At 40.6% G+C, this 14987-nt stretch overlaps 1 protein-coding gene across 26 annotated transcripts in view; it reads right to left on the bottom strand.

Moving 5' to 3' along the window:
* The window catches only part of DTNB (dystrobrevin beta), a 306511-nt gene that overhangs the window by 125866 nt on the left and 165658 nt on the right, over positions 1-14987 (bottom strand). The window contains exons 10-11 of one of the 26 annotated variants that reach the window (XM_063623930.1): positions 8599-8675; positions 1712-1734 (exon numbers count right to left, since the gene is read on the bottom strand). The exons of 22 other annotated variants lie outside the window; for them this stretch is intronic. In XM_063623930.1, the coding sequence (XP_063480000.1) occupies positions 1727-1734; positions 8599-8675 (85 nt within the window). In that variant the 3' untranslated portion in view covers positions 1712-1726. Of the gene's footprint in view, positions 1-1557; positions 1735-8287; positions 8676-14987 lie in introns of those variants that run through there. 3 more of the 26 variants (XM_063623929.1, XM_063623931.1, XM_063623928.1) reach the window with 3 other exon arrangements.

The raw sequence follows: 14987 nt of genomic DNA, 5'->3' as shown, positions 1-14987 counted from the left end.
CCTGTAATCCCAGCACTTTAGGAGGCCAAGGCGGGTGGATCACCTGAGGTCAGGAGTTTGAGACCAGCCTAGCCAACATGGTGAAACGCTGTCTCTACTAAAAATAGCAAAATTAGCCAGGCATGGTGGCAGGGTGCCTGTAATCCCAGCTACTCGGGAGGCTGAGGCAGGAGAATTGCTTGAACCGGGGAGGCAGAGGATGCAGTCAGCCGAGATCGTGCCATTGCAAAAAAAAAAAAAAAGAAAAAGAAAAAAAAATCAGGAAGGAAAGGGGGGCAGCGGAGAGTGGGAGAAAGTTTGGGAAAATTGGGTTCTGGCTCCAACTCTGGTACTAAGTGGATTATGTGACCTGCATGACTTTGGACAATGAAGCCCTGTGTGTCTCAGCTAACTGGTCTGTGAAATGACAGGGGCTGGTTCTAGAGCACTGATTTTCACATGCTGTGCTCTGGGGATCTGAGAATGCCACATGGTGCTTCAGTGACCATGGTGGACAGCAAGGGGAACAGATGAGGGATGTTAGGCCCCAATCTTGTTCCAATAAGGGTAGCTCCACTTCTATTCCACACAACATTTCATAGGAATAAAAAGTTTGAAAACCACTTTCCTGACTACAAAATTTAAATTAGAAGTCCCTGCTATATTCTCTCATAGTATCCTCTTCTTTTTTAATAATACTTATCATAATTTGCTATTATATGTAATTAGTTTTTATTTGTTGGTTGGTTTCACTTATGAGCTTGTAAACTTGGCGAGAGCAGGGACCCTAGTACTTGTTTCATCTCTGTCTTCATTGCATTCACAATGTGTACTGAAAACCACAATTGGAACACAGTGGTTGCTCAACAAATAGTTCAATTATGAATGACTCTCTTATAGCTGAGCCTTTATAATTCTACTTACTATTCTTTTTTTTGGTTTTGTTTTGAGACAGGGTCTTGCTCTTTCACCCAGGCTGGAGTACACTGGCATGATTATAGCTCACTACAACCTCAAACTTCTGAGCTGAAGGGATCCTCTTGCCTCAGCCTCCCAAGTAACTTGGATTACAGGTGCACCACCATATTCAGTTAATTTTTTTATTTTTATATTTCTGTAGAGAAGGGATCTCACTCTGTGGCCAGGGCTGGTCTTGAACTTCTGGCCTCAGCAATCCTCCTGCCTCAGCCTCCCAAAGTGCTGGTACTACAGGAGTGAGCCACCTTGCCAGGCCATCTACTTACCATTCTAATCTACCTTAAGCAATTTATTGGCTGAAACCCAAAAGCGTCAATTGGTCGGGGGCTCACCTGACATGAATTTTAAATGGAAAAGATATCCAGACAAGGAATTCAAAGAAGGCTGGTAGATATGCCATTTGGGACAGCAAAAATCTGTGAGCGGGAGGAGTAATGAGGCCTAAACAGGCGCACACCCAATCGAGGCAGCAGCGCTCCTCATGCGTACTAAACACATCAGGCCAACTATGCTGTTCAATCATTCTTAGCATCTCATTTCTGGACCAAAAGAACCTAAAAGAAATTTAAAATGCCCCAAGACATTAGAGAATTTGCCAAGGGAAAGAAAAACCACATACCATTTCATTAAAATGTGTAACTAAGTCTCTGCTGAAAAGACCACACAGAGACCTTGGGAGACAGTGCTTTGCCAGTGAACTATAAATCAGCTGCAGAAGTAGTCCAGGGACTTCCAGTTCAAGGTAGTAGAGTGAGCACATGCGGAGAGCTCACCCTCCTGTGCCAAAAAAAAAAAAAATGACTTAAAGATATAAACATAAATTAATGCATAATTAATACATGTACAGATAGGACCAAAACAAAAAAGGAAACTCTCTTTATGTCTAAATAAAATGAAAAAGGATCCTCTAAGGAAGAAAATGAAGAATGATAGTGGTGAGCAAGGGCGGCTTCTCAGCGGCCATGAGCCACACACACAAGGACTGCAGGCCACTTTTGAGGAGGCTGGAAGAACCTAGGTTCTGACCCCCATGGGGCCCCCCGCCAAAAAGCAGAGAAAACAGAGCCTCCAAAAAGGTCTTCAAATATTTAAGATCCTCAGGCCCCTAAAGGATAAAACAGCATCCATCAAATGTTCTGAAAAATAACCAGAGACTTTAAAAATGAAAACCACAGTTATTGAGACAAAAAAAACAGCTAAAGATTGATGAACATAAAAAAAAAAGTTAAATGTAAAAGCTAGATCTAGAAGTTTTTTTTTTTTTTTTCTCTTTTGAAACAGGGTCTCACTCTGTCACCCAGGCTGGAGTGCAGTGGCGGGATCATAGCTGCCACTGCAACCTTGAACTCCTCAGCTCAAGGGATCCTCCTGCCTCTCAGCCTTCCAACTAGCCGGGGCTACAGACACATGCCACCATGCCCAGCTAATTTTTTGTTTGTTTGTTTGTTTGTTTGACATGGAGACTCACTCTGTCGCCCAGGCTGCGGTGCAGTAGTGAGATCTTGGCTCACTGCAATCTCTACCTCCCAGGCTTAAATGATTCTCCTGCCTTAGCCTCCCGAGTAGCTGGGATTACAGGTGTGAGCCACCATGCCCAGCTAATTTTTGTATTTTTAGTAGAGATGGAGTTTCACCATGTTGGCCAGGCTGCTCTTGAACTCCTGACCTCAAGAGATCAGCCTTGGCCTCCCAAAGTGCTAGGGTTACAGGCATGAACCACCATGCCCAGCAATCCAAAAGTTTTAAAGTCTATATTTTAGGGTTCAGACAAACTAAAGAGAATGAAGGAGAGGCGATAGTATCTAAACAGACAATGGCCGAAAATTTTTCAGATTTAAAGCATGAGTCTTCAGAAACTAAGAATCCTGAGTATTAAATTAAATTAAATAGAAACTCAAAAAGCTTACATACAGACAGGTTATAGTAAAACTTCAGATTTATTAAAGTATTAAAAAAAATCCTGGCCAAATGCAGAGGCTCATACATGTAATCTCAGCACTTTGAGAGACCAAGGTAGGAGGATCACTTGAGCTCAGGAGTTCAAGACAAGCCTGGATAACATAGTGAGATGCTGTCTCTACAAAAATAAAAAATTAGCTGGGCATGGTGGTGCACACCTGTGGTCTCAGCTATTTGTGCAGCTGAGGTGGGAGGATTGCTTAAGCCCAGGGAGGTGGAGTCTGCAGTGAGCCGTGATCGCAATACTGCACTCCAGCCTGAGCAACAGAGTGAGACCTTGTCTCAAAACAAACAAACAAAAAAATCCTAAAAGTTTACTAGAAAAATGAGACATTCAACAAAAAGGAGAATCAGATTGCTGTCAGCAAATCTGATTATAATAGAGGAGTGATACCTTCAAGTAACGAAGAGAAAACAACTTTGGCTGGGCTCTAAACCCGGTAAAACCATCATTTAAGACTGAGTGGGTGCACCACAACCATTAGACAAGAAAAAGAAATAAAAGATGTCCAGACTGCGGCTTGGCACAGTGGCTCACTCCTGTAATCCCAACACTTTCGTAGGCTGAGGCAGGAAGATCACGAAGATCACTTGAGCCCAGGAAGTGAAGAGCAGCCTGGGCAACACGGCGAAACCCCATCTCTAAAAAAGTATAAAAATCAGCAGGGCAGCCAGGCACGGTGGCTCACGCCTGTAATCCTAGCACTTTGGGCGGCCAAGGTGGGGGGATCATGAGGTCAGGAGATCGAGACCATCCTGGCTAACACGGTGAAACCCTGTCTCTACTAAAAAAAAACACAAAAAAATTAGCCGGACATGGTGGCGGGCGCCTGTAGTCCCAGCTACTCGGGAGGCTGAGGCAGGAGAATGGCGTGAACCTGGGACACGGAGTTTGCAGTGAGCTGAGATCGCACCACTGCACTCCAGCCTGGGTGAGCCAAGATCGCACCACTGCACTCCAGCCTGGGTGACAGAGCAACTGTCTTAAAAAAAAAAAAAAAAAAAAAAAATCAGCAGGGCATGGTGGCATGAGCCTATGGTCCCAGCTACTTGGGAGGCTGAGGTGGGAGGATCACCTGAGCCCGGGAGGGCAAGGCTGCAGTGAGCCATGATTGTGCCTCTGCATTCCAGCCAGATTGACAGAGCGAGACCCTATCTCAAAAAAAAAAAAAAAGTCCAGACTGTGAAGCTGTGAAGGAGAAGTCAAGAAGTCAAATTATCTCTATTTGCCGATGACATGATCTCATACATAGAAAACCCTAAAGAGTCCACACAAAGGAAGCTATTAGAGTCAGGTGCAGTGGCTCATGCCTGTAATCCCAACACTTTGGTAGGTTGAGACAGGAGGGTCACTTGAAGCCAGAGTTTGAGACCAGACTGGACAACATAGAGAGACTCTCTCTCTCCAAAAAAAAATTTTTTTAAATTAGCCAGGTGTGGTGGTGCGTGCCTGTGGTCCTACTACTCAGGAGGCTGAGGTAGGAGGATCACTTCAGCCCAGGAGTTCAATGCTGCAGTGAGCTATGATTGTGTCACTGCACTCCAGCCAAAGTGACAGAGCAAGACCCTGTCTCTAAACAAAACAACCAACCAAGCAAAACTATTAGAGCTAATAGACAAGTTCAGCAAAGCTGCAGGACACAAGATCAATATTACAAAATTCAATTGTATTTCTATATATTAACAGTGATCTGAAAATAAAATTAAGAAAAGAGGCCGGGCGTAGTGGCTCACGCCTGTAATCCCAGCACTTTGGGAGGCTGAGGCGGGCAGATCACAAGGTCAGGAGATCGAGACCATCCTGGCTAACATGGTGAAACCCCATCTCTACTAAAAACAATACAAAAAATGAGTTGGGCGTGGTGGTGGGCGCCTGTAGTCCCAGCTACTCGGGAGGCTGAGGCAGGAGAATGACGTGAACCCTGGAGGCGGAGCTTGCGGTGAGCTGAGATCGCGCCACTGCACTCCAGCCTGGGCAACACAGCGAGACTCCGTCTCAAAAAAAAAGAAAAAAAAAGAAAACGGTTTTATTTACAATAGCATAAAAAATATGTAGAAATAAATTTAGCCTGGCTGGGTGCAGTGGCTCACGCCTGTAATCCCAGCACTCTGGGAGGCCGAAGTGGGCGGATCACCTGAGGTCGGGAATTTGAGACCAGTATGGCCAACATGGTGAAACCCTGTCTCTACTAAAAATACAAAAATTAGCTGGGCGCAGTGGCACATGCCTGTAATCCTAGCTACCTGGGAGGCTGAGGCACGAGAATTGCTTGAACCGGGCAGGCAGAGTTTGTATTGAGCCAAGATTGCACCACTACACTCCAGCCTGGGTGATAGAGAGAAAGGAAGGACGGATGGACGGACGGATGGAAGGAAGGAAGGAAAGAAAGAAAGAAGGGAAGAAAAAAGAGAAGAAGGAAAGAAGGAAGGAAGGAAGGAAGGAAGGAAGGAAGGAAGGAAGGAAGGAAGGAAGGAGGGAGGGAAAGAAGGAAAGAAGGAAGGAAGGAAAGAAAGAAGAAAAGAAAGAAGGAAAGAAGGAAAGAAAGAGAGGAAGGAAGGAAGGAAGGAAGGAAGGAAGGAAGGAAGGAAGAAAGGAAGGAAGGGCAAGAAAGAAGGCAAGGCAAGAAAGAAGGCAAGGCAGAAATAAAAGAGAAGAAAAGAAAGGGAAAGAAGGAAAGGAAGGAAGGAAGGAAAAGATGGAAGGAAGGAAGGAAGAAAGGAAGGAAAAGAAAGAAATTTAACCAAAGTGTGAGGCTTGTATACTGAAAATTATAAACCATCATTGAAAGAAAGTAAAGAACACCTAAATAAATGGAAAGATTTCACATGTTCATAGATTTCATATTGCTAAGATAGCAATATTCCCCAAATAGATGTATTGATTCAGTAAAATTCCTATCAAAATCACAAAATACCTTTTTGCAAAACTTGATGAGCTGACTCTAAATGCACATGGAAATGCAAGACACACAGCCCAAAAACCATCTTCCAAAAGAAGAATATATTTGGAGGATACATACTTTCCAATTTCAAACTTACTACTAACTTTCAAAGTGGGTTAGTTTGCTTCAGGTCCAAAGGTTCAGAGATACTCATAAATTGCCCATTACCCTCTCCAGTGACAAAGAAATTCATAATTGATATCTGAAATTATTGGCTTTGAAAAAGTTTCTAAGCCTAAATACTGTATAATGATTGACTGATAGATCATGGATCCTCTCTAAGTAACTATCTAAACTGGCATCCATGTCACTGCTATGAGCTCACTCCACACCCCGCCTGTCTGCATTGGAGTACCCCAGGTGGAAGTACAGCTGACAATGACACTCTTCCAGCCTCTCCACTCAAGGCCTCCTCTGTCACGATTTCTCTCACATGTCCATACAAAGGTTGGGGACAATGATAAATGGATGCATTCACAGGAAGCTGATGAATGCCACTGTAGACAGAGCTGAAAGTGAACTTGATTATGTGTTAGAAGGAGTCTTCATTCTGAAGGTGGTAAACTTTTGCATCCAGCAGCATTTTAGTACTTTTTCATTTGTACCCACATCAACAAGATATATGTCTTGATTTATTTAGACTTCTAAAGGTTTACACGGTCGAGTTAGTTTTTAGAGATCCTTTCTTGGGAAAGATCAAATTATATTTGGGGTTTGCTTGCTCCATTAAAAAAAAATATCAAAAGCTTGCTGTCACTTGTACTTCTCCTACTAAACCTTATTTCTCTCTTTCCTCCTACAGCTACTGATAAAATTTAAAAGTACAAAAATTTAGAAATACAGCTTTATTTCAGTTTCATGACTCAATTTCATCCAAAGTCTTTAAATGCATCTTTGACGTCAATGTCTTCATCACTGCTAAAGGTTCTGAGTCAAAGGTTCTGAGTCAGCACACAGTTCTCCACAGGACATCATCTTTACTTCTATATCAATTATGTAGAAACAATTTCTCTGTATGCCCTCAATGGAAAGACAATGTGGTATACTACTTGGTGTTAAAAAGAATGAAATCCTGGCATTTGAAGCAACATGGATGGAACTGAAGATTATATGTTAACTGAAATAAGCCAGACACAGACAAATATCACATATTCTCAGTCATAGATGGGAGCTAAAAATGTTGATCCCATAGAGGTAGAGAGTAGAATGATGGTCACCCAGAGGCTGAGAAGGGTGTGTGAGGGTGGGGAAGGATGAAGAGAGGTTGGTTAATGGGTACAAACACACAGGTAGATGGGAGGAACAAGTTCCAATGTTCAACAGCAGACAGAGCAGGGGAGTGACTATAGTTAACAATAATATATTGTATATTTCAAAATAGAAGAGAGAACTTGAAATGTTGCCAACACACAGCAATGATAAATATTCAAGGTGACGGATACCCTAAATACCGAGTTTTTTGTTTTTTTTTTTTAACTGTTAAGTTCATGAGTACCCATGCAGGATGTGCGGGTTTGTTATATAGGTAAACATATTTCATGGGGGTTTGTTGTACAGATGATTTCATCACCCAGGTATTAAGCTTAGTATCCATTAGTTATTTTTCCTGATGCTCTCCTTCCTCCCACCCTCCACTCTCCAACAGACACTGGTGTGTGTTGTTCCCCTCTATGTGTCCATGTGTTCTCAGCATTCAGCTCCCAGTTATAAGTGAGAACATGAGGAAATACCCTGACTTGATCACTGCACATTCTATGCACTTAGCAAAACATCACATGTATTCCATAAAATGTACAAATATTATGTATCAATAAGAATTGTTAAAAATTAAATTTAATGTTTTCTGCACACACAATAAGCTTGATATAATGAGAATATGGGGAAACCTGCACCCAACAATTTGAGGAATTTTTTAAGCACAATTTTTTAGGAAAATTGTTTAGATGCTAGGCCCTAAAAGAAATCTCAACTCTACCAAAGAATCATTATTATACAGAATACCATCTCTCACCAAAATTCAATAATTAACACAAAGCATCAAAGAATACAAAAAAGTCTCATGTGTTTAGAAATTTTAAAAATTGCCTTAACTTTACAATTGGATCCATGCATATTAGAAAAAAAGAATTTTAAAAAATGAGTTAACAGAATAACCATCTTAAGAAATAAGAAATTAGTAACATGGTTTGATCCTTACATGTTTTCTCTTGTCTAAATATTATCTGTAAGTTGATAATTCCCAAATTTGTATTTCCAAACCACACATATCCCTGAAAGTGCACTTGATGTGTTAGAAGCAGTCTATGATGCTTTTCATTTTGAAGATGGTAAACTTTTGGATCCAGCAGTACTTTAGTACTTTTTCATTTGTAACTTACTCCAGCGTACCCACATCAGTAAGACATGTGGCTTGATGTATTTAGAATCCTAAAGGTTTACATGGTCAAGTTACACACCCCCACTCCAGACATATAAACTCCCTATCTGACACCTCCATTTGGATGTCATAAAGGACTCAACACATCCAAAATGGAGCTCTTACCCTACCCAAGCTTGTTCTACCTATAGTAATTCTCATCGTCATCCTTCCAGCTGTGCAGGCCAAACTGACCTCTCCTTCTCATTCTCCAGTATTTGTCGGCAAATGCTGTTGCCCTAAGCACATCCAATGTTCGTGTATCTGATCACCTCTTATTACCTCTACTGTTATCCACCTCATCCACCCAAGTCTTCCTCTTACCTTTTTCAAAAGCTGACTCCTTCCTTCCATCCTGACTTTCCTTTAGTCTATTCTCTACAGCGGCCAGAAGCAACATCCTTTTAAAATGGAAGTCAGATCAGTCAAAGCAATCCAAACACATCCTCATGTCACTTAGTCCTTACAATGGCATATAAGACCCTCTACCATCTAGCCCTCATAATATCTTTGATTTCATCTCCCTCTTGCTAATTTAACTCCCCCTCTACCAGCTTTTTGATGTTCCTTAAACATGCTAGGTATGCTTTGGCTGCAGGGCCTTTGCCCAGCCTGTTCCTTTGGCAAGGAATGCTCTTCCTCCAGATACCCAAAAGGGTAACTCCATCATCTCCTTCAAGCCGATGTTCAAATGTCACTTTTCATTAAGGCCTAAAGCAATTATTAAAAATGGCAACCCACTAGACCTCCAACACTGCGTATCCCTCTTGCCCTATTTTGCTGTTCTATATAGCACTTATTACCTTCTAATATATAATTTATTTATTTATTATGATTTTTGCCTGTTTCCCACCACTAAAAAGCAAGCTCCATGAGAGCAAAGATTGTTTAGTCTGTTCTTCTTTAAGTGAGGCCTGGAACATATTAAGTGCCCAATAAATATTTGCTGAATGACTGAATGATAAACAGAGAAAATCTGAAGATAATGAAGGAAATAATAAAGACAAAAGTGGGAATCAGTAATTATCTGTTTCATTTCATGATAATGACTAACAATAATTTTGACATACAGAGGAAAGGGCTGTTAAATATGATCCATTCTGAATGTCAAATATGCTAGGTATACCACTGGCTTTCCAATTTATAAATATCTCTTCATTTATTTAGGGCCTTTAAAATTTTTTTTTTTTTTTTTTTTTTTGAGATGGAGTTTCACTCTTGTTGCCCACACTGGAGTGCAATGTCACGATCTCGGCTCACCACAACCTCCGCCTCCCGGGTTCAAATGATTCTCCTGCCTCAGCCTGCCTTGTAACTGGGATTACAGGCGTGTACCACCACGCCGGGCTAATTTTGTATTTTTAGTAGAGACGGGGTTTCTCCATGTTGGTCAGGCTGGTCTCAAACTCCCAACTTCAGGTGATCCGCCCGCCTCAGCCTCCCAAAGTGCTGGGATTACAGGCGTGAGCCACCATGCCTGGCCCGAAAATTTCTTTCAGCAATACTTTGTAGTTTTTAGTTTACACGTCTTGCACATATTTCATTATATTTATCCCTACATTATGTTTCTCAATGCTATTATAAATGGTATTGCTTTTTAAAATTTCATTTTCTGGCCGGGCGCGGTGGCTCAAGCCTGTAATCCCAGCACTTTAGGGGGCCGAGGTGGGTGGATCACGAGGTCAGGAGATCGAGACCATCCTGGGTAACACGGTGAAACCCCGTCTCTACTAAAAATACAAAAAAATTAGCCAGGCGTGTTGGCGGGCACCTGTAGTCGCAGCTACTCAGGAGGCTGAGGCAGGAGAATGGCGTGAACCCGGGAGACGGAGCTTGCAGTGAGCCACGATTGCGCCACTGCACTCCAGCCTGGGGGACAGAGAAAGACTCCGTCTCAAAGAAAAAAAATAAATAAATAAAATAAAATTTCATTTTCTAATTGCTGCTTATATATAGAAGCGCCACTGATTTTTCTGAAGTGACCTATGTCCTGCAATACTGCTAATTTTGTTAGTTCTAGTATTTTGCTTTGTAGATTCCTTAGCATTTTCTATGTATACAATCACGTCATCTATGAATAAAGAAAATTTTAATATTTCTTTTTCGATCTGAATGCCTTTAATTTCTTTTTCTCGTCTTACTGCACTAGCTAAGATCACTAGTAAAATGCTGAATAGATGCACTAAGAGTGACATTCTTGCATTGTTCCCAGTATTAAGGTAAAATGTTCGGTCTTTTAACATTAAGTATGATGGTAGCTAGGTAGGTTTTTCATAGATGTGCATTTTCAGATTGATAAGGTACCCTCTATTCCTAACTTTCTGAGAGTTTTTAAAAATGTGAATTGAGGGTTGAATTTTGTCAAATGTCTAAGATCATTTTCCTTCTCCTTGAAACATACCCTTTACAAATTCCTTTATAGAGGTTCCTTTAGTAGTAAGCATTTTTATTCATCTGCAAATGTTTTTGTCTCTGCCTTTCTTGACAGGTATTTTCTCACTGGGTATACAATTTTAGGATTATAATTATTTTCCTCTCAGTTCTTTGAAGATCATATTCCACTCTCCTTTGGTTTCTAATATTGCTCTTCAGAAGTAAACTCTCTGTGAAATTGTTAATTCTTTGTAAATAATCTTCTATTTGTTTTTAGTATTTTTCTTTGTCTCTGGGGTCCTCTAGCTTTACTATGATGTGTGTGGGTATCAATTTTCTTTTAGATTCTTTTTTTTTTTTTTTTTGAGACAGAGTGTTGCTCTGTCGCCTAGGCTGGAGTGCAGTGGTGCGATCTCAGCTCAATGCAACCTCCATCTCTTGGGTTCAAATGATTCTTGTGCCTCAGTCTCCAGAGTAGCTGGGTGTACAGGCACGCATCACCACACCCGGCTAATTTTTGTATCTTTAGTAGAGATGGGGTTTCACCATGTTGGCCAGGCTGGTCTCGAATGCCTGACCTCAAGTGATCTGCCCACCTTGATCTCTCAAAGTGCTGGGATTACAGCATGAGCCACCATGCCCAGCCTAGATTCTTAATTAAGATTTGTTGACCACTGCTATAAACTTGGGACAATTTCCATTCATTATCTTTTGGCCTTACCAAGAATTTTTTTTATTTTGTCCTTCCAGAATTCCAATTATCTGTAGGTTTATAATCTCTAAATCTAATCTGATATTTACCTTATCTAATTGAGGTTTCCAATTTTTTTTAATTCCTAGTTTTATTTGATTCCTTTTCAGATTTTCTGGTAATTTTTATATTCTTTTGTTTCTTCATACTTTATACTTTTAACATACTCCTTTTTAAAAAAAATATTTACTTTATATCTGTATTTGATAGTTCACACTCTTTGTAGGACTTTAATGTATTGTTCCTGTTAATTCTTACTCAGGCCAGCTTATTTTTTTCTTACGTGAGTTCAAGTTCCTTGGAACTTATCTGTGGAGATTACTCAAGGCTAAGGTTTTTAAGTTTCTTCTTTTTTTTTTTTTTGAGATGAAGTCTCCCTCTATTGCCCAGAATGGAGTAAAGTGGTGAGATCTCGGCTCACTGCAACCTCTGCCTCCCAGATTCAAGCGATTCTCCTGCCTCAGCCTCCCATGTAGCTGGGATTACGGGCACCCACCACCACACCTGGCTAATTTTTGTATTTTTAATAAAGACAGGGTTTCACCATGTTGGCCAGGCTGGTTGGTCTCGAACTCCTGACCTCAAGTGATCTGCCCAACTTGGCCTCCCAAAATGCTGGGATTACAGGTGTGAGCCACCACACCCAGCTTAAGTCCCTTTCTACAAAGAGAATTTATGTTTGCTTCTGACAGGTTTCTGAGAGCACCACCCAAAAAGAGAAGCTTTAAATTTAATTAAATTTCTGAGGTGGGATTTGGGGGCTAAAAATATGGTATAAATTCTAGTTTCAAACCCATGTGAAAGTGGGCCTGTGGTTAGGAATTTCTCTTTTAGGCCTTTGTTCTTTGTAATTATAAATTATAGCATGCTCCAATTGCTGATTTTCTCAAAGGGGCAGGAATAAAATGTTTATGTTTCCTACCTGACAACTTGGTAAATATGAGAGGGAATTTGAGATGATCAGCTTATAAATTAGAGTGCCCACACAACCAGATGAACAATACATATTAATATACTAAACCTATATGGAAACATAAAAGATTTTCTTAAAAGGTATTCTTTTGTTCAGCATCATACCATTTATTTATATTTATTCACTTCATTTATGTGAGAAATGCATAGATTATGGCAATATAAATCAGTTTCATACCCTAAATTCATGTTGGTTCAAATTTAAGGTTACTTTTTTTTTTTTTTTTTTTTTGAGATGGAGTTTCGTTCTTGTTGGCCAGGCTGGAGTGCAATGCACGATCTTGACTCACTGCAACCTCCACCTCCTGGGTTAAAACGATTCTCCTGTCTCAGCCTCCCAAGTAGCTGGGATTACAGGTGCATGCCACCATGCCCAGCTAATTTTTCTATTTTTAGTAGAGACAGGGTTTCATCATATTGGTCAGGCTGGTCTTGAACTCCTGACCTCAGGTGATCCACCTGCCTTGGCCTCCCAAAGTGCTGGGATTAGAGGCGTGAGCCACCGCGCCCAGTCAGGTTACTTTTTTAATGCTTCCATATGGAACTGATACTTCCATACAGTATCAGTTTTAGATTTTAAGCTTTCAATAGGGCTGAGCTCACCAAGATAACATCAGTAGCAGTTTAATCAATTTCTCAAAATGAAGACATTAAAAATTCATCTCAATAAACTCTATGGAAAAGCTCTTCACAAGAATGTTTTCCTTGTGATAAACTGGACACAGGAAATGAGTGAAAAATAACAGCTGGATTTATATAGAATTAAACATGAGGTGGTCACAGCTTGGAAGAAATAACTAAAGGGAAAAAAGAAGTCCCCTAAGTTCCAAAACAATTATATTTTAAAAAGTGAAAAACCAAATATGTAGATTATTCAATACAATTTAACTGAACATTACTTTAAATTCATGCTTGGAGCCAATGTCTCCAGTTTTACCCTTAGGATTATTCCATTAACATGATCCAAAGGGGGAGAAGTGAGACAAAAGAAAAGGGCCACTTTACACCAAAGGAGATGCCTTATTTCAACCTTATCTTGACCTCCAGGATTATTTCTGGTAGTAAAAGACAAACTTCTCTCCAAAAGCTCATAAAAAATACAGATTTTTACAGTATAAGTAACTTCTCTTTGGTTGCCTTCCAAACCGTCAGTAGGACCAGCAAAAGCACACCAAATCCACAAGCAAGGTCCTATAATGTGACCTTGAACACAGAGACTACAAGAAAGTTGCCGAATTCAACCTAATTCAACTTTACAATTGTGCTCCATCCTCTAGAAACACAAATCAGTATAAAGTTCAGTCCCACAAACACATGGAATCTGCCAGGCACTAAAGATGTACAATCCCAGCCCTTAAGAAGTTGAAGGTGCAAAGAAAGTGCTTACAATCTTCACGAAGTCCAGGTTTAATACATACTCAAGAAATCCTTAAAGAAAGAGATAGCATTTTATTGGATACTCAAATGACCGGTAATAAGAGCTCAAGAAATTTAGGAATGCAAAGAAGAGATCCATATGAGTTAGCTACTTGGAGGGTTTAAGGAAGGTTGCATGGACATACCAGGATTTAAACTGGACTCCAGGATATAGAAAACCTGTAAGTCTGAGAGAGATAAGCAGGACATTCAGGAAAGCGGGTAGCTGGGCTGGGACATCATGAGCTAGCTCAGTGGAAAGGGCTATAAAAATTTAAAGGGTAGGAAGGTAGCAGGTCTGGCAGAGCAGAGGCTTTGTCCTCCATAAATTAGTAGTAGAAGATAAGATTCCAAAAGTAAGGTGGGTCCCAATTACACAGGCCTTGAATTCCAGCACGAGGAGTGCCTCCTTCATTCTACAGGCAGTGAGGTTTTGTAGATTTTTAAATAGGGAAGTAATATGACAAAGGCAGTGACTCAGGAAGATTAATTTGTTAGAAATATGTAAACAGATTAGAGTTTTGAGAAGAATGAAAGAGAGCTAACACAGCAGGTTCTAAACTCAGGCACCAGTCAAAAGTGGGCAATATGAGGACTTGCAAAGGTGCCAAGAAATATTGAAATTATTCTAAATTGCAGTCAGTATACAAATCCTATTAAGAAATTCCATTCAAATGAAATATAATCCTGAGGCTCAATGTCTGCATGAAATTATATTACAGGTATAACTTAGGTTTAGATAGGGAAGAAATAAATGTCAAAGGAAAGCAAATTTCTCTAATACTATGAATGATTACTTTTTAAGGATTTTTAAAACAATCATAATGAACTGGAGAACCACTGCTTTCAACTTCAATTTTTGAATTATTGGTCTAGCACTGTAAAAACACAGGAAATAGGTCGGGCGTGGTGGCTCACGCCTGTAATCCTAGCACTTTGGGAGGCCGAGGCAGGCGGATCACTTGAGGTCAGCAGTTTGAAACTAGCCGGCCAACATGGTGAAACCCCATCTCTACTAAAAATACAAAAAAATTAGCTGGGCATGGTGGCGGGTGTCTGTAGTCCTAGCTACTTGAAAGGCTGAGGCAGGAGAATTGCTTGAACCCAGGAGGTGGAGGTTGCAGTAACCCGAGATCGCACCACTGCACTTCATCCAGCCTGGGTGACAGAGCAAGACTCCGTCTCAAAAGAAAAAACAAAA

This window comes from Symphalangus syndactylus, chromosome 18 (genome assembly GCF_028878055.3).
Source record: "Symphalangus syndactylus isolate Jambi chromosome 18, NHGRI_mSymSyn1-v2.1_pri, whole genome shotgun sequence".
Taxonomy (NCBI): domain Eukaryota; kingdom Metazoa; phylum Chordata; class Mammalia; order Primates; family Hylobatidae; genus Symphalangus; species Symphalangus syndactylus.
The sequence above is the reverse complement of the archived record's forward strand: the minus strand, read 5'-3'. Positions and strand labels throughout refer to the sequence as shown.